At 44.8% G+C, this 20,734-nt stretch overlaps 1 protein-coding gene across 1 annotated transcript in view; it reads right to left on the bottom strand.

Annotated features, from left to right (window-relative positions):
* The window catches only part of BMPR2 (bone morphogenetic protein receptor type 2), a 292,094-nt gene that overhangs the window by 50,277 nt on the left and 221,083 nt on the right, over positions 1 to 20,734 (bottom strand). The window contains exons 4-5 of the mRNA XM_038749003.1: positions 2,504 to 2,614; positions 700 to 791 (exon numbers count right to left, since the gene is read on the bottom strand). Coding sequence (XP_038604931.1) covers positions 700 to 791; positions 2,504 to 2,614 — 203 coding nt within the window. The remainder of the gene's footprint in view (positions 1 to 699; positions 792 to 2,503; positions 2,615 to 20,734) is intronic.

Here is a 20,734-nt window from a genome sequence, read left to right as displayed (position 1 = left end):
TGGGAAGTACAAGTTGGCAACATATACAGACGGTCCCTACCCAACAGCAGGCTCACAGACTATCAGTGGGTAAGCAGTGTGGCCTAGTAGCTAGAGCCCGGGTCCGAGAGTCAGAAGGACCTGAGTTTTAATCTCGGCTCCGCCACTTGACTGCTGTGTGACCTTAGGCAAGTCATTTCATTTCTCTGGGCCTCAGTTCCCTCATCTGTAAAATGGGGATTAAGACTGTGAGCCCTATGCGGGACAGGGACTGGGTCCAACCCTATTATCTTGTATTAGAAAAGCATGGTGGCTCAGAGGAAAGAGCCCGGGCTTGGGAGTCAGAGGTCATGGGTTCAAATCCCGGCTCCGCCAATTGTCCGCTGTGTGACTTTGGGCAAGTCACTTAACTTCTCCGGGCTTCAGTTCCCTCATCTGTAAAATGGGATTAGGACTGTGAGCCCCACGTGGGACAACCTGATCACCTTGCATCCTCCCTAGTGCTTAGAACAGTGCTTTGCATATAGTAAGCGCTTAACAAATGCCATTATTATTACTATTATTATTATCTACCCCTGCATTTAGTACAGTGCCTGGCACATAGTAAGCTCTTAGCAAATACCACAATTATTATTTTCATTATTACGATCTAACACACACATTTCCCGCCCAGAAGATGGAATTGAAGAGTCCAAGCAGCACCGGCTACGTGAGCCTTACCTCCAACAGCTTCAGGTTATCCAGGTCTAGAGAGGGCTCCGAGGTGGCGGCCTCCATCATGTTCATACTGTGCAGCCCTTGCTTACGGTCCCCTGGAGGGATTCAGAACATTCATTCATTCAAGCGCATTTACTGAGCGCTTACTGTGTGCACAGCACTGTACTAAGCAGTTGGGAAGTACAAGTTGGCAACATTATCAGGCAAAAACTCCTCACCCTGGGCTTCAAGGCTGTCCATCCCCTCTCCCCCTCCTACCTCACCTCCCTTTTGTCCTTCTCCAGCCCAGCCCACACCCTGCGCTCCTCTGCCGCTAATCTCCTCACCATTAGGCCTCGTTCTCGCCTGTCCTGCCGTCGACCCCCGGACCACATCCTCCCCCGGCCCGGAATGGCCTCCCTCCGCACATCCACCAAGCTCGCTCTCTTCCTCCCTTCAAAGCCCTACTGAGAGCTCACCTCCTCCAAGAGGCCTTCCCACACTGAGCCCCCTCCTTCCTCTCCCCCTCCTCCCCCACCCCATCCGCCCCGCCTTACCTCCTTCCCCTCCCCACAGCACCTGTATATATGTTTGTACGGATTTATTACTCTATTTATTTAAATTTTACATGTTTATTCTATTTATTTTATTTTGCTAATATGTTTTGTTTTGTTCTCTGTCTCCCCCTTCTAGACTGTGAGCCCACTGCTGGGTAGGGACCGTCTCTATATGTTGCCAACTTGGACTTCCCAAGTGCTTAGTACAGTGCTCTGCACACAGTAAGCGCTCAATAAATACGATTGAATGAATGAATGAATGAACACATAGAGATGGTCCCTACACAACAACGGGCTCACAGACTAGAAGGGGGAGACGGAGAACAAAACAAAACATGTGGACAGGTGTCAAGTCATCAGAATAAATACAAATAAGGCTAGATGCATACCATTAACAAAATAAATAGAATAGTAAATATGTACGAGTAAAATAAATAGAGTAATAAATCTGTACAAACATATATACAGGTGCTGTGGGGAGGGGAAGGAGGTAGGGTGGGGGGGGATGGGGAGGAGGAGAGGAAAAAGGGGGCTCGGTGTGGGAAGGCTTCCTGGAGGAGGTGAGCTCTCGGTAGGGCTTTGAAGGGAGGAAGAGAACTAGCTTGGCGGATGAGTGGAGGGAGGCCATTCCAGGCCGGGGGGAACTGAGACTGCCTATAATTGAGAAGCAGCGTGGCTCAGTGGAAAGAACCTGGGCTTTGGAGTCAGAGGTCATGGGTTCAAATTCCTGCTCTGCCAATTGTCAGCTGTGAGACTTTGGGCAAGTCACTTCACTTCTCTGTGTCTCAGTGACCTCATCTGTAAAATGGGGATTAACACTGTGAGCCTCCCGTGGGACAACCTGATCACCTTGTAACCTCCCCAGCGCTTAGAACAGTGCGTTGCACATAGTAAGCACTTAATAAATGCCATCATTATTCTTATTATTATTAATCCAGGGGAAGGGGAAGCAGCGTGGCCCGGTGGAAAGTGCCCAGGCCGGAGGACCTGGGTTCTAATCTTGGCTCCGCCCCTTGTCTGCTGTGTGACCTTGGGCAAGTCACTTCACTTCTCTGGGCCTCAGTTCCCTCGTCTGTAAAATGGGGATTGGGAGCCCAGTGGGATGGGGGCTGTGACCAGCCTGATTAGTTTGTATCCACCCAAGCGCTTAGTACAATGCCTGGCACGTGGTAAGTACTTAACAAATACCATTATTATTAGCATTATTATTAACTCCAAAAAATGACACGGAAAATGTTCTGACAACAAGAGGAAGGAAACTCAAGTTTTACCTCCCAGCATCCGGTACCCGAAGAACAGGGCGGCAATCAAGACAGCCAGGACGGAGACTGAAGCCAAGGCAATGACTATGGTCTCATCCCGGTGAAGTGAATGAGGTGGACCTAAAAGAAAACACATGAGGAACATTGCATTTGCTTTAGCAGGAGTCAAAATTAAAAACAATAAAACCAGAAAACTAATAAGAGATAAAAGGGAGAAGTCATAAACAGAGGCTGCTATGTCACATTTGCACATGCGCATTTCTTCGGAAACAGAGAGAGCATTTAGGAGCCTATTCTAGTCAGTCAGTTAATCGTATTTATTGAGCACATTTGTTGCCAACTTGTACTTCCCAAGCGCTTAGTACAGTGCTCTGCACACAGTAAGCGCTCAATAAATACGATTGAATGAATGAATGAACGTGCAGAGCATTGTACTAAGCGCTTGGGAGAGTACAAAAGAATAAAATAAAAACATCCCCTGCCCACCACGAGTTTCCAGTCTAGAGGGGGAGACAGACATTAATATAAGTAAATAAATTACAGATATGGACATAAGTGCTGTGGGACTGGGAGTGGCACAGAAGATAGTTGAAGAAAAGGAAAAGAAGGCTTGTGCTTAGTACAGTGCTCTGCACACAGTAAGCGCTCAATAAATACGATTGAATGAATGAACGTGCAGAGCACTGTACTAAGCGCTTGGGAGAGTACAAAAGGACAATAAAACAAAAACATTCAGTGCCCACCACGAGTTTCCCGTCTAGAGGGGGAGACAGACATTAATATAAGCAAAAAATAAATTACAGATATGGACATAAGTGCTGTGGGACTGGGAGTGGCACAGAAGATAGTTGAAGAAAAGGAAAAGAAGGCTTGTGCTTAGTACAGTACAAAAGGACAATAAAACAAAAATATTCCCTGCCCACCACGTTTCCATTCTAGGGGGGAGACAGACATTAATATAAGTAAATAAATTACAGATATGGACATCAGTGCTGTGGGACTGGGAGTGGCACAGAAGACAGTTGAAGAAAAGGAAAAGAAGGCTTGGTCAGCGAAGGTCTCTTGGAGTTGTACCTTCAATAAGGCTTTGAAGAGGGGGAGAGGAAAATACTGAGCATATCAATCAATTGTATTTATTGAGCGCTTACTGTGTGCAGAGCACTGTACTAAGCACTTGGGAACTACAAGCTGGCAACATATAGAGAAAGTCCCTACCCAACAGTGGGCTCACAGTCTAAAAGAGTGGGCTCACAGCATATGGATTTGAATTCTTCTCAGACAGGCCTCGGCTCATGTCCCGATATTGTTTCCAAGCTATCTGCAATAGTCCAGATGGCTGATTCCCAAGGCCTGATGCAGGATTTGGACAAGGGGCTTAGTCCAGTGCTCCGCACACAGTAAGCGCTCAATAAATACGACTGAATGAATGAAAGGGGCTGAGATCTCTAACTGATTTTGAGAGGTTGCTAAAAGATTCAAGCTGGGAGAAGGTTCATCCCTAACTAATCATGCAGTCGGAAAGAAAGCAAGCGATCATCACCCTCTTCCTCCAAGCTTCCTGTTGCCTCTGTCAGAGCTGGAACGCTGGGCTAGACTGACCTAGCCCAGTAAGAACGTAGCCTCTATTCTCTTTTTCTAATAACGGACATTTATTTGGAGGGGGATGAAACTGTCCTGTCCCAAACGCTTAGTACGATGCTCTGCAGAGAAACGCTCTGGGCATGTCACTTGCCCTCCTCAAAAATCTCCAGTGGTCGCCTATCAACCACCTCCTCCAGGAGGCCTTCCCAGACTGAGCCCCCTCCTTCCTCTCCCCCTCCCCCTCTCCACCCCCCCCCACCTTACCTCCTTCCCCTCCCCACAGCACCTGTACATATGTTTGTACGTATTTATTACTCTATTTTCTTTGTACATATTTATTCTATTTATTTTATTTTGTAAATATGTTTTGTTTTGTTCTCTGTCTCCCCCTTCTAGACTGTGAGCCCCCTGGTGGGTAGGGACCGTCTCTATGTGTTGCCAACTTGTACTTCCCAAGCGCTTAGTACAGTGCTCTGCACACAGTAAGCGCTCAATAAATACGACTGAATGAATGAAAGAATGAACCTCTGTATGACGCAAAAACTCACTATTGGTTTCAGAGCTCTCCATCCCCTCGCCCCCTCCTACCTCACCTCCCTTCTGCTCATGCGAAGCAGCGTGGCTCAGTGGAAGGAGCCCGGGCTTTGGAGTCAGAGGTCATGGGTTCAAATCCCGCTCTGCCAATTGTCAGCTGTGTGACTTTGGGCAAGTCACTTCACTTCTCTGGGCCACAGTTACCTCATCAGTAAAATGGGGATAAAGACTGTGAGCCCCCTGTGGGACAACCTGATCACCTTGTAACCTCCCCAGCACTTAGAACAGTGCTTTGCACATAGTAAGTGCTTAATAAATGCTATTATTATTATTATTATTATTATTACTCTCTCCTTCTCCAGCCCAGCCCGCACCCTCCACTCCTCTGCCACCGCTAACCTTCTCACTGGGCCTCGTTCTCACCTGTATTGTCCAAACAAGTACTGTACTAAGCACTTGGGAGAGTTCAGTACAACAGAATTAGCAGATGCATTCCCGGCCCCTAACAAGCTTCATGCTACACAACTTCTCATTCATTCATTCATTCATTCAATTGTATTTACTGAGCGCTTACTGTGTGCAGAGCACTGTACTAAGCGCTTGGGAAGTACAAGTTGGCAACACATAGAGACGGCCCCTACCCCACAATAGGCTCACAGCCTAGAAGGGGGAGACAGACAATAAAACAAAACAGAAGGTACTGACTAGCAGCATGGCCTAGTGGCAAGAGCCCAGGCTTAGGACTCAGAGGAGGTGGGTTCTAATCCTGACTCCGACACTTATAATAATAATAATGGCATTTATTAAGCACTTACTATGTGCAAAGCACTGTTCTAAGCACTGGGGAGGCTACAAGGTGATCAGGTTGTCCCACGGGGGGCTCACAGTCAATCCCCATTTTACAGATGAGGTAACTGAGGCACAGAGAAGTGAAGTCATCATCGTCAATCGTATTTATTGAGCGCTTACTATGTGCAGAGCACTGTACTAAGCACTTGGGAAGTACAAATTGGCAACATATAGAGACAGCCCCTACCCAACAGTGGGCTCACAGTCTAAAAGGGGGAGAAGTGACTTGCCCAAAGCCACACAGCTGGCAATTGGCGGAGCGGGGATTTGAACCCGTGACCTCTGACTCCAAAGCCCGGGCTCTTTCCACTGAGCCACGCTGCTGCTTCACACTTGTCTGCTGTGTGACCTTGGGCAAGTCACTTCACTTCTCTATGCTTCAGTTACCTCATCGGTAAAATGGGGATTAAGACTGTGAGCCCCATGTAGGACACCTGATTACCTAGTATCTACTCCAGCGCATAGAAGAGTGCTTGGGACATAGTACGAGCTTAAAAAATACCATCATCATTATTATTATTATTATTACAGATAACACTACAACCAACCTACCACACTTGTTAGTCCCTTAATTTGAGGATTGTGTTCGAACACAATGTACAATATGTTTGGACATATTTATTACTCTATTTATTTATTTATTTATTTTACTTGTACATATCTATTCTATTTTATTTTGTAGTATGTTTGGTTTTGTCTCCCCCTTTTAGACTGTGAGCCCACTGTTGGGTAGGGACCGTCTCTATATGTTGCCGATTTGTACTTCCCAAGCGCTTAGTCCAGTGCCCTGCACACAGTAAGCGCTCAATAAATACGATTGATGATGATGATGATGATGATGATGATGAACCAGACCAAGTGGTACTGGATTCTCTCTGTTCTCATCTGAGTCCATCATCATCTATGATATTTACTGGGCGCTTACTATGTGCAGAGCACTGTTCTAAGTGCTTGGGGGAGGCTTATACAAAAGAGTGGGCAGGCACGTTCCCTGACCACAACGAGCTTACAGTCCAATGCCATTTGTGTGTGTTCGAATGATATATGTCGCCAACTTGTACTTCCCAAGTGCTTAGTACAGTGCTCTGCATACATTAAGAGCTCAATAAATACGATTGATTGATTGATTGAATATTTCAACAATCAATCGATCATTAGAATTTATGCAGAGCATTGAGGGAAGCAGCGTGGCTCAGTGGAAAGAGCCCGGGCTTTGGAGTCAGAGGTCATGGGTTCGAATCCCGGCTCCGCCAATTGTCAGCTGTGTGACTTTGGGCAAGTCACTTCACTTCTCTGTGCCACAGTTACCTCATCTGTAAAATGGGGATTAAGACTGTGAGCCCCCCGTGGGACAACCTGATCACTTTGTAACCTCCCCAGTGCTTAGAACAGTGCTTTGCACATAGTAAGCGCTTAATAAATGCCATCATCATCATTATTATTAGAACAGTGCTTTGCACACAGTAAGCGCTTAATAAATGCCATCATTATTATTATTTTATTACTAAGTCTTTCGGAGAGTACAATAGAGTCAGTGGGCATCATCCCTGCCCTCAGCGCTTAGTACAGTGCTCTGCACACAGTAAGCGCTCAATAAATACGACTGATTGATTGATTACACTTCTCTGTGCCTCAGTTACCTCATCTGTGAAATGGGGATGAAGACTGTGAGACCCCCGAGGGACAACCTGATCACCTTGTAACCTCCCCAGCGCTTAGAACAGTGCTTTGCACATAGTGAGCGCTTAATAAATGCCATTATTATTATTATTATTATTTCACTTCTCTGTACTGCACTTACCTCATTTGTAAAATGAAGGTTACACTTCTCTGTGCCTCAGTTCCCTCATCTGTGAAATGGGGATAAAGACTGTGAGCCCCCCAAGGGACATCCTGATCACCTTGTAACCTCCCCAGCGCTTAGAACAGTGCTTTGTACATAGTAAGCGCTTAATAAATGCCATCATTATTATTATTATTATTCAGGGAGTTCGCAATCTACCTCACACCACCACTCTGCATCCAAATCAGCTTCCCGCTGTTGGAAGTACGGTCTCCGATTCCCATATGGAATTCCAGCCAAAATGCACATTGAAAACTCATGTCACGGTGGAATCGGGTTACATACAACTAGATGTGATAACATTAAAAATAGTATGTTGTAAAGGCAACAGCGAAGTTCATTACTTTAGACAACATTCACTTCTTCATCTCCTTCCCCCGGTGCTGGTGATCACTGGTCTGTAGGGAAAGTGTCTGTTCCTTCAACCTGGGTATTTCAATGTGACAATCTAATTCTAATGACATTTCAGATTAATTACGGTGGAATCTGATCTCATGGTAGGGATAGTCCATAATGCCACATTCCACTGTACCAATCAATCAATCAATTGTATTTACTGAGCGCTTACTGTGTGCAGGGCACTGTACTAAGCGCTTGGGAAGTACAAGTTGGCAACATAGAGAGAAAGTCCCTACCCAACAGTGGGCTTACAGTCTACAAGGGGGAGGCAGAGAACAAAACCAAACACACTAACAAAATAAAATAAATAGAATAGATATGTACAGGTAAAATAAATAAATAGAGTAATAAATCTGTACAAACATATATACATATACACAGGTGCTGTGGGGAAGGGAAGGAGGTAAGATGGGGGGGATGGAGAGGGGGACGAGGGGGAGAGGAAGGAAGGGGCTCAGTGTGGGAAGGCCTCCTGGAGGAGGTGAGCTCTCAGTAGGGCCTTGAAGGGAGGAAGAGAGCTAGCTTGGCAGATGGGCAGAGAGGAAGTAAGTGCAGGTTTAATAATAATAATAATAATAATGGTACTTGTTAAGCGCTTACTATGTGCAAAGCACTGTTCTAAGCGCTGGGGGGATACAAGGTGATCAGGTTGTCCCACGGGGGGCTCACAGTCTTCACCCCCATTTTCCAGATGAGGTAACTGAGGCACAGAGAAGTGACTTGCCCAAAGTCACAGAGCTGACAATCGGCGGAGCTGGGATTTGAACCCATGACCTGTGACTCCAAAGCCCGGGCTCTTTCCACTGAGCTACTCTGCTCCTCTATGGTAAGGATGGTAATAATAATAATGGCATTTATTAAGTGCTTACTATGTGCAAAGCACTGTTCTAAGTGCTGGGGAATTTACAAGGTGATCAGGTTGTCCCACGTGGGGCTCACAGTCTTCATCCCCATTTTCCAGACGAGGGAACTGAGGCCCAGAGAAGTGAAGTGACCTGCCCAAAGTCACACAGCTGACAAGTGGTGGAGCCGGGATTTGAACCCATGACCTCTGACTCCAAAGCCCGGGCTCTTTCCACTGAGCCGGTAGTTCCATGCGTTGAGATTTGTCAAAAAAGAAAAGTCAGAAGCGGTACTATGCAGTGCTGTCAAAAATGGAGCACAAATCTGTCAGAAATTCTGCCGTACCTATGACAGGCCAACCCTTCTTACATTTTTCAATGAAAAAAAAATACAGAACAAAACAGAGCTTCCATTAGCATAATGAGCATGCATATTCAAGCAGATACTTATTGTGCTTTCATCCTTACAAACAAATGTGCTGAGGCCCATTTGACAAAAGAACAATGGAATCAAATCCAAAATGCTCCATTACACTAGAAGTTCATCCGTAATCTCTCTGCAGAGAAATCAAACATTCTTCCCAAGAGACTGAACAACCCACCTACACTCTACTAGCAAATTCTAATCCAAAAGTTTAGTACTCCATAAATTAAAAAAAAGAGAGAACAACCAGTGCCAACTTGTACTTCCCAAGCGCTTAGTCCAGTGCTCTGCACACAGTAAGCGCTCAATAAATACGACTGAATGAATGAACCAGTGATAACACAGTGAACGGTAAAGGACAAATTAATCTGAGTACACAACTAGTACACTTAATCTGAGTAATAATAATAATAATGGCATTTATTAAGCGCTTACTATGTCTCCCCCTTCCAGACTGTGAGCCCACTGTTGGGTAGGGACTGTCTCTATATGTGGCCAACTTGTCCTTCCCAAGCGCTTAGTACAGTGCTCTGCACACAGTAAGCGCTCAATAAATACGATTGATTGATTGATTGCAAAGCACTGTTCTAAGCGCTGGGGAGGTGACAAAGTGATCAGGTTGTCCCCCGGGGGGGCTCACAGTCTTAATCCCCATTTTACAGATGAGGTAACTGAGGCCCAGAGACGTGAAGTGGCTTGTCCAAAGTCACAGAGCAAGAGCACGGCACAGCTGGGATTAGAACCCAGCCCTTCGGACTCCCTTCGGACTCCGCTCCTTCCGTATTAATTTTAAACTGATATGGAGAAGCAGCAGGGACTAGGGGAGAGAGCTCGGACCTGGGACCGTATCCATATGTTCCCAGCTTGTACTTCCCAAGCGCTTAGTACAGTGCTCTGCACACAGTAAGCGCTCAATAAATACGATTGAGTGAATGAATGGAGCCGGAAGACGGAGGGTTCTAATCCCGGCTCGGACACGTGTCTGCTGTCTGGCCTTGGGCAAGTCACTTCACTTCTCTGGGCCTCAGTTACCTCATCTGTAAAACGGGAATTGAGACTCGTGGGACAGGGAACTGTATCCAACCTGATTTGCTTGTACTCACCCCAACACTTAGTACAGTGCCCAGCATACAGTAAGTGCTTAACAAATTCCATTATGATTAGAGAAGTAGCGTGGCTCAGTGGAAAGAGCCCGGGCTTTGGAGTCAGAGGTCAAGGGTTCGAATTCCGGCTCCGCCAATTGTCGGCTAGGTGACCTTGGGCAAGTCACTTCACTTCTCTGGACCTCAGTTACCTCATCTGTAAAACGGGAATTGAGCCTCGTGGGACAGGGAACTGTATCCAACCTGATTTGCTTGTACTCACCCCAACACTTAGTACAGTGCCCGGCATACAGTAAGCGCTTAACAAATTCCATTATGATTAGAGAAGTAGCGTGGCTCAGTGGAAAGAGCCCGGGCTTTGGAGTCAGAGGTCAAGGGTTCGAATCCCGGCTCCGCCAATTGTCGGCTGGGTGACCTTGGGCAAGTCACTTCACTTCTCTGGGCCTCAGTTACCTCATCTGTAAAACGGGAATTGAGCCTCGCGGGACAGGGAACTGTATCCAACCTGATTTGCTTGTACTCACCCCAACACTTAGTACAGTGCCCGGCATACAGTAAGCGCTTAACAAATTCCATTATGATTAGAGAAGTAGCGTGGCTCAGTGGAAAGAGCCCGGGCTTTGGAGTCAGAGGTCAAGGGTTCGAATCCCGGCTCTGCCAATTGTCGGCTGGGTGACCTTGGGCAAGTCACTTCACTTCTCTGGGCCTCAGTTACCTCATCTGTAAAACGGGAATTGAGACTCGTGGGACAGGGAACTGTATCCAACCTGATTTGCTTGTACTCACCCCAACACTTAGTACAGTGCCCGGCATACAGTAAGTGCTTAACAAATTCCATTATGATTAGAGAAGTAGCGTGGCTCAGTGGAAAGAGCCCGGGCTTTGGAGTCAGAGGTCAAGGGTTCGAATCCCAGCTCTGCCAATTGTCGGCTGTGTGACCTTGGGCAAGTCACTTCACTTCTCTGGGCCTCAGTTCCCTCATCTGGAAAATGGGGATGAAGACTGTGAGCCCCACGTGGGACAACTTGATCACCTTGCATCCCCCCAGCCTTAGAACAGTGCTTTGAACATAGTAAGCGCTTAACAAATACCATTATTATTATTATCTTTGCACATAGTAAGCGCTTAACAAATTCCATTATTATTGTTATTATTAACGATGGCATTTATTGAGAACCCATTGGGGGTAACACGCTGCACTAAGCACTTGGGAAAGTACAACAGAAGCAGGAGACTCCTTCCCTGCCCACAAGGAGCTTACAATCTCACCGAGGAGACAGACATTTGAATGTTATTTGCATGACGTTGTGAGGTACTGTCCAACTCTGTATTCTGGACAAATTTTATTTGTAATAATATGTAAGAATTAACGATACCCACTCTCCTGAGAAACAAGAATCACTGCTCGAATTACAACGAACTTCCCACTAGCTTTACTTCAACAACTGGACGCACTCAAGCGCCAGTTATATTTTGTTTCTACCCCATAAAATCCGGTTTAAATTTGAAATGTTTCCACATGTAATAACAGTGAGACGACATATAAATTAGTCATGGATAGCTCGGCTCAAATTTGGCACTTGAGGAGACCACAGGCAAGTCTATCAACAAATTCCAGCTATTCTTTATTTTAAGATTCTCACAAAGCATTTCTAATTCTGCACTATGTATCCACTACTGTTTTGACTAGAAATACGAAATTCATTATTCTAAAATAAATTAGAATAATTAGTATATAAAGAAGCACCGTGCCCTAGAGGAATGAGAACAGGCCTGGGAGTTAAAGGGCCTGGGTTCTAATTCCACCTCTGCTACTTCCACTGAGAAGCAGCGTGGCTCAGTGGAAAGAGCCCGGGCTTTGGAGTCAGTGGTCAGGGGTTCGAATCCCGGCTCTGCCAAATGTCGGCTGTGTGACTTTGGGCAAGTCACTTCACTTCTCTGGGCCTCAGTGACCTCATCTGTAAAATTGGGATTAAGACTGTGAGCCCCCTGTGTAACAACCTGATCACCTTGTAACCCCCCAGTGCTTAGAACAGTGCTTTGCACATAGTAAGTGCTTAATAAATGCCATTATTATTATTATTATTACTATTCTCTGGGCCACAGTTATCACAGTTTCTAGACTGTGAGCCCACTGTTGGGTAGGGACTGTTAATATACGTTGCCAGCTTGTACTTCCCAAGCGCTTAGTACAGTGCTCTGCACAAAGTAAGCGCTCAATAAATACGATTGATTGATTGATTGATTATCTCATCTATAAAATGGGGACTGAGACCATGAGCCCCCCATGGGATAAGGACTGTGTCCAACCATTGCTTGTTTCCACCCCGGCGCTTAGAACAGTGCCTGGCACATAAGTGCTTAACAAATGCCATTATTACTCATTCATTCATTCAATCAAATTTATTGAACGCTTACTGTGTGCAGAGCACTGTACTAAGCGCTTGGAAAGTACAATTTGGCAACAGATAGAGACAGCTCCTACCCAACAACGGGCTCACAGTCTAGAAGGGGGAGACAGACAACAAAACAAAACAAGGAGACAAAGTGTCATATTCCCCTCCTCCCCCCCGCCTTACCTCCTTCCCTTCCCCACAGCACCTGTATATATGTAGATATGTTTGTACGGATTTATTACTCTATTTTATTTGTATATATTTATTCCATTTATTTTATTTTGTTAATATGTTTTGTTTTGTTGTCTGTCTCCCCCTTCTAGACTGCGAGCCCTCTGTTGGGTAGGGACCGTCTCTATATGTTGCCAACTTGGACTTTCCAAGCGCTGAGTCCAGTGCTCTGCACACAGTAAGCGCTCAATAAATACGATTGAATGGATGAATGAATGATATTATTATTATTATTACTACTCTCCTTCTAACCAGGCCTGCACTGTTGGCTCTTCTAACGCTTAACCTTCTCACTGTACCTCGCTTTTATCTATCTCGCCACCAGCCTGTCGCCCACGCCCTGCCTCTGGCCTGGAAAGCCCATCACCTTCCTTAAATCCGACAGACAACGACTCTCCCCTCCTTCAAAGACTTCCTGAAGGCCCATCTCCTCCAGGAAGCCTTCCCTGTCTAAGCCCTCCATTCCTCTTCTTCCTCTCCCTTTTGCGTTGCCCATCATTCATCATCATCATCAATCGTATTTATTGAGCGCTTAATATGTGCAGAGCACTGTACTAAGCGCTTGGGAAGTACAAATTGGCAACATATAGAGACAGTCCCTACCCAACAGTGGGCTCACAGTCTAAAAGGGGGAGGACAGAGAACAAAACCAAACATACCAACAAAATAAAATAAATAGAATAGATATGTACAAGTAAAATAAATAAATAAAAATAAATACCCCCGCTCAGTGTCACGGCACTTATGTATATATCTGTAATTTGATGATGATGATGATGGCATTTATTAAGCGCTTACTATGTGCAAAGCACTGTTCTAAGCGCTGGGGACATACAAGGTCATGAGATTGTCCCACGGGGGGCTCACGGTCTTCATCCCCATTTTACAGATGAGGGAACTGAGGCCCAGAGAAGTGAAGTGACTTGCCCAAAGTCACACAGCTGACAGGTGGCGGAGATGGGATTTGAACCCATGACCTCTGACTCCAAAGCCCGGGCTCTATTCCGCTGAGCCACACTGCTTCTCCAGGGAATGTGTCTGTTTTATTGTTATATTGTACTTTCCCAAGCGCTTAGTACAGTGCTCTGCACACAGTAAGCACTCTATAAATACGACTGACTGACTGCTGGGTGACCTCTGACAGGTCGCTTACCTTCTCTGTGCCTCTGTGCCAGTTCCCTCATCTGTAAAATCGGGATAAAATACCTGTTCTCCTTCCTAATTAGACTGTGAGTTCCACGTGGGACAGGGGCTGTGTTTCACCTGGTAATCATATCTACTCCAGTGCTAGTCTGTGAGCCCACTGTTGGGAAGGAACTGTCTCTATATGTTGCCAATTTGTACTTCCCAAGCGCTTAGTACAGTGCTCTGCACACAGTAAGTGCTCAATAAATACAATTTAATTGATTGATTGATTGGAACATAGGAAAGAACAAATATCACTATCATTTGGGGAAGCAGTGTGGTTCAGAGGAAAGAGCACAGGCTTTGGAATCAGAGGTCAGGGGTTCAAATCCCGCCTTTGCCAATTGTCAGCTGTGTGACTTTGGGCAAGTCACCTCACTTCTCTAGGCCTCAGTTACCTCATCTGTAAAATGGGGATTGGGACTGTGAGCCCCCTGTGGGGCAACCTGATCACCTTGTAACCTCCCCAGCGCTTAGAACAGTGCTTTGCACATAGTAAGTGATTAATAAATGCCATTATTATTATTATTGCTAGTAATATTAATAAAGCCCAAACAGTTCGACCTTTAGGGAGGGCTGCCACAGCAATATTATTCTGACTTAAAGCCTGGGTCAAACGGCATACCTGAAGCTCAGGGTTTTAAACCAATCAATCAATCAATCAATCATATGTATTGAGTGCTTACTGTGTGCAGAGCACTGGACTAAGTGCTTGGGAAGTACAAGTCGGCAACACATAGAGACAGTCCCTACCCAACAGCGGGCTTACAGTCTAGAAGGGGGAGACAGAGAACAAAACCAAACATACTAACAAAATAAAATAAATAGAATAGATATGTACAAGTAAGATAAATAAATAAAAAGAGTAATAAATATGTACAAATATATACATATATACAGGTGCTGTGGGGAAGGGAAGGAGGTGAGATGGGGGGATGGAGAGGGGGACGAGGGGGAGAGGAAGGAAGGGGCTCAGTCTGGAAAGGCCTCCAATATCCCTAGAGAAGCAGCAAGGCTTAGTGGGAAGAGCCCGGGCTTGGGAGTCATGAGTTCTAATCCCGGCTCCGCCACTTGTCAGCTGTGTGGCTTTGGGCAAGTCACTTCACTTCTCTGGGCCTCAGTTCCCTCATCTGTAAAATGGGGATTAAGACTGTGAGCCCCACGTGGGTCAACCTGATCACCTTGTATCTATCCCAGCGCCCAGAACAGTGCTTGGCACATAGTAAGCGCTTAACAAATACCATCATCATTATTATTATTTTTACTCTTAATGCTGGAAAACCCCAACGGGGCAGTTACCACTAGGGGCCGCTCTGACCACTGTCTGGCTCAGAACCACTCATTCATTCATTCATTCATTCAATCGTATTTATTCTTCATCATCATCATCAATCGTATTTATTGAGCGCTTACTATGTGCACAGCACTGTACTAAGCGCTTGGGAAGTACAAATTGGCAACATATAGAGACAGTCCCTACCCAACAGTGGGCTCACAGTCTAAAAGGGGGAGACAGAGACCAAAACCAAACATACTAACAAAATAAAATAAATAGAATAGACATGTACAAGTAAAACAAATAAATAAATAAATAAATAGAGTAATAAATATGTACAAACATATATACATACATACAGGTGCTGTGGGGAAGGGAAGGAGGTAAGAAGGGGGGATGGAGAGGGGGACGAGGGGGAGAGGAAGGAAGGGACTCAGTCTGGGAAGGCCTCTTACTGTGTGCACAGCACTGTACTAAGCGCTTGGGAAGTACATTCATTCATTCAATCGTATTTATTGAGCGCTTACTGTGTGCAGAGCACTGTACTAAGCGCTTGGGAAGTCCAAGTTGGCAACATCTAGAGACTCATTTGCTTGGGCTGGTCTCTCCCAAGCGCTTAGTACAGTGCCAGGCACACAGTAAGCGCTTAATAAACACCGAATGATTGGAGTTGAGGGCAGGCAATGAGCCCCTCAGGGTTAGTTAGGCGTGAGGTGGAGGGAAAACCCCTAACTGACCTTTCCTCACTCTTGAAAAGACTCAGAGTCAGTATGGCAACGTCCAGGCCATCTGACTTTTACTTCATTCTCTACCTGACTTTCAATAATAATAATAATGACATTTATTAAGTGCTTACTATGTCCAAAGCACTGTTCTAAGCGCTGGGGAGGTGACAAGGTGATCAGGTTGTCCCACAGGAGGCTCACAGTCTTAATCCCCATTTTATAGATGAGGTAACTGAGGCACAGAGAAGTGACTTAATTCATTCAATCGTATTTATTGAGCGCTTACTGTGTGCAGAGCACTGTACTAAGCGCTTGGGAAGTACAAGTTAGCAACATATAGAGGCGGTCCCTACCCAACAACAGGCTCACAGTCTAGAAGACTTGCCCAAAGTCACACAGCTGACAATTGGTGGAGCCAGGATTTGAACCCATGACCTGTGACTCCAAAGCCCAGGCTCTTTCCACTGTGCCACGCTGCTTTTCAATGCCGCACTGAGTCTGAGTAGCCGCCTTTTGTTTTTTAATGGCATTTGTTCAGGGCTTACTATGTGCCAGGCACTGAACTAAGCATTGGGATAGATACAAGCTAATCAGGTTGGACACTGTCCATATTCCACCTGGGACTCACAGTATTCATCCCCATTTTTCAGATGAGGTAACTGAGGCACAGAGAAGTGAGTGACTTTCTTTTCTATGTTTCACAAGGGAATTTTAAATGTTTACAATCCCCCAAATTACTACTGCACAAATGTGAAGTTAAAGTCAAAGAAGCTTCTGCACCTTTACAATGATTTTGCTGTGATTCTATTCTTGGTGAATGGTGCTAAATTGAAATATCCTTATTTAAATGTGCATGTAATTGCAAACAGCATGGCGCATTCAGCCTTCAGTGAAAGTCACGGGCTTCACAGATAAAATAAAACTTTAAAATAAAAAGCGACTGTCTCGATTTTTACCCTTCCATCAGAAGCAATGTCTAAGGACTTAGCTCTTATGTTTTTTTTAATGGTATTTGTTAAGCACTTAGTATGTGCCAGGCACTGTACTAAGTGCTGTGGTAATAATAATGATAATAATAGTAATAATAATATTGGTATTCATTAAGTGCTTACTATGTGCCAAGCACTGTACTAAGCACTGGTGTAGATACAAGGTAATCAGGTTATCCCATGTGGGGCTCACAGTCTTCATCCCCATTTTACAGATGAGGTAACTGAGGCACAGAGCAGTTAAGTGACTTGCCCAAGGTCACACAGCAGACAAGCGGCAGAGTCAAGATTAGAACCCATGACCTCTGAGTTCCAAGCCCGGGCTCTTCCCACTAAGCCATGCTACTTCTCAAGCAGAGAGGATAGATACAAGCTAACCAGGTTGGACACCTGTATATATGTATATCACCTGTATATATGTATATATGTTTGTATATATTTATTACTCTATTTATTTATTTATTTATTTTACTTGTACATATCTATTCTATTTATTTTATTTTGTTAGTATGTTTGGTTTTGTTCTCTGTCTCCCCCTTTTAGGCTGTGAGCCCACTGTTGGGTAGGGACTGTCTCTATGTGTTGCCAATTTGTACTTCCCAAGCACTTAGCACAGTGCTCTGCATACAGTAAGCGCTCAATAAATACGATTGATGATGATGATGATGATGACACAGTCCCATATCCCTGTTTTACAGATGAGGTAACTGAGGCACAGAGAAATGAAGTGACCTGTCCAAGGTCACACAGCAGACAAGTGGTGGAGCTGGGATTAGAACCCAGGTCCTTCTGAATCCCAGGCTTACACTCTACAATAATAATAATAATAATAATAATGATAATAATATTTATTAAGCGCTTCCACTAGGCCACATTGCTTCGCTTATCCAGTCAACCTCTCCACACGCTCTAACCACTAGCATGAGAAGCAGCATGGCATAGAGGACACAGCATGGGCCTGGGACCCAGAAGGTCATGGGTTCTAATCCCGGCTCCGCCGCTTGTCTTCTGTGTGACCTCGGGCAAGTCACCTCACTGGGCCTCAGTTCCCTCATCTGGAAAATGGGGATTTGAGACTGTGAGCCCCAAGTGGGACAGTGACTGTGCTCAACCCGATTTGCACATAGTAAGCACTGAACAAATACCATAATTACTATTGTTAGCAGTGAAATGCCCTAGTTGAGTTTTCCCAGAGTCTACGACTGAAGCTACTTATGGATCAACAAGAGGCTCCACAAAAACTGTACTGTTTTTAATTATTTTCCGTGACCCTAGGCACACATCTGAGGGAAGAGCTTCTGTTTTGCCCTTGAATGAGTTTCAAAGGACGCCGAGAACAGGGAAACACACGTATCAGTTGAGGGTGTCAGCTTCGACGAAGAAAGGCTTATGTCACCTTCAAAAAGTCCAACAATATTTCCCACCGTTTTAAGGATGTTGTTTGAAACCGACTTCATCCATCTTGCACTCCTTCCTACCGAAAGTACCCCTTTCTGGTGATGCTGCCTTGTTATCTCTGAAAGCACTCATGTGTCGATCTGCTTATTCATATAGAATTGTTCATTTGCTTTTGATTTTGATCAATTAATATGATTGAATGAATGAATGAATGAACGCCCCAGGCTCAATCTCTCCACCTTCCTAGGTTTTCCTCCCCCTCCCTGACCTCTAATTTTCAGCTTGTACTTCCCAAGCGCTTAGTACAGTGCTCTGCACACAGTAAGCGCTCAATAAATACGATTGATTGATTGATTGATTTTATCTCTGGAACCTGTACCCTCCCTAATTACACATTTGGCAGTGTACGTCTTCCCAAGTGGTAAGAGTGCCAGTATGGGAGTCCAAAGACGTGGGTTCTAAATCCTGGCCCTGCCATGTACCCGGCAGAGCCGGGATTTGAACCCATGACCTCTGACTCCAAAGCCCGGGCTCTTTCCACTGAGCCACGCTGCTTCTCTAAAAAAATAAATATACTCCAGATGATGCCTGTCTACTTGTTTTGTTGTCTGTCTCCCCTTTCTAGACTGTGAACCGGTTGTTGAGTAGGGATTGTCTCCATCTGTTGCTGAATTGTACTTTCCAAGCACTTAGTACAGTGCTCTGCACACAATAAGCTCTCAATCAATATGATTGATTGATTGATTGATTTCATTTTGTTAGTATTTTTGGTTTTGTTCTCTGTCTCCCCCTTCTAGACTGTGAGCCCACTGTTGGGTAGGGACCGTCTCTAGATGTTGCCAACTTGTACTTCCCAAGTGCTTAGTACAGTGCTCTGCACACAGGAAGTGCTCAATAAATACGATTGATTGATTGATTGATTAGTACAGTGCTCTGCACACAGTAAGCGCTCACTAAATACGACTGAATGAATGAATGAATTTATTTAGAGAAACAGTGTGGTCTAGTAGATAGAGCATTCATTCATTCAGTCAGTCGTATTTATTGAGCGCTTACTGTGTGCAGAGCACTGTACTAAGTGCTTGGGAAGTACAAGTTGGCAACATATAGAGACGGTTCCTACCCAACAGTGGGCTCACAGTCTAGAAGGGGGAGACAGAGAACACAGCATATTAACAAAATAAAACCTCCTCTGTCTTTTTCTCATATTTTCTCTATTCCCCCTCTTCATTCATTCAATCAATCATATTTATGGAGCGCTTACTGTGTGCAGAGCACTGTACTAAGCGCTTGGAAAGTACAGTTACCTTGTCACCTCCCCAGCACTTTGCACATAGTAAGCGCTTAATAAATGCCATTATTATTATTATTATTATTACAATTCTAAGCAGCGTGGCTTAATGGAAAGAGCATGGGCGCGGGAGCCAGAGGTCATGGGTTCCGATCCTGACTCCGCCACTTGTCAGTAGTGTGACTTTAGGCAAGTCACTTAAATTATCTGTGCCTCAGTTACCTCATCTGGAAAATGGGGATTAAGACTGTGGGCCCTACCTGGGACGGCCTGATAACTTTGTATCTCCCCCAGTGCTTAGAACAGTGCTTAGTACGTAGTAAACACTTAACAAATGCCATCATCATTATTATTATTTTGGTCACTCTCAGATAAGTGCTTAACAAATACCATTATTATTGATATTATTATTCTGGTCACTCTCAGATCTCGAGAGATCCCCCTTAGGGCTATTTTTGAATCCAGTTTATAGAATTCACCTATAGCAAGATGTCTTTTATTTATTTATTTATTCATTTATTTATTTTACTTGTACATATCTATTCTATTTATTTTATTTTGTTAGTATGTTTGGTTTTGTTCTCTGTCTCCCCCTTTTAGACTGTGAGCCCACTGTTGAGTAGGGACTGTCTCTATATGTTGCCAATTTGTACTTCCCAAGCGCTTAGTACACTGCTCTGCACATAGTAAGCGCTCAATAAATACGATTGCTGATGACGATGTCTTTCTTGAACCTATCACACTCATCATAACAGTGTTTTACTCTGCCGTGTAACAGTTTAGTCCCAAAGTGTACAATAAGAGTACTGTAGCATTTTTTAGAGAAGCAGCGTGGCTCAGTGGAAAGAGCCCATGCTTCGGAGTCAGAGGTCATGGGTTCAAATCCCGGCTCTGCCTGTTATCAGCTGTGTGACTTTGGACAAGTCACTTCACTTCTCTGGGCCTCAGTTACCTCATCTGTAAAATGGGGATTAAGACTGTGAGCCCCCCGTGGGACAACCTGATCACCTTGTAACCTCCCCAGCGCTTAGAACAGTGCTTTGCACATAGTAAGCGCTTAATAAATGCCATCATTATTATTATTTTAATTTTTTTGGAATTACATGTAAAGGTTAGAAATTCATTCATTCATTCATTCAATCGTATTTATTGAGCGCTTACTGCGTGCAGAGCA

This window comes from Tachyglossus aculeatus, chromosome 7 (genome assembly GCF_015852505.1).
Source record: "Tachyglossus aculeatus isolate mTacAcu1 chromosome 7, mTacAcu1.pri, whole genome shotgun sequence".
NCBI classification, from domain to species: Eukaryota; Metazoa; Chordata; class Mammalia; order Monotremata; family Tachyglossidae; genus Tachyglossus; species Tachyglossus aculeatus.
This window is presented reverse-complemented; position numbering and strand designations above follow the sequence as displayed.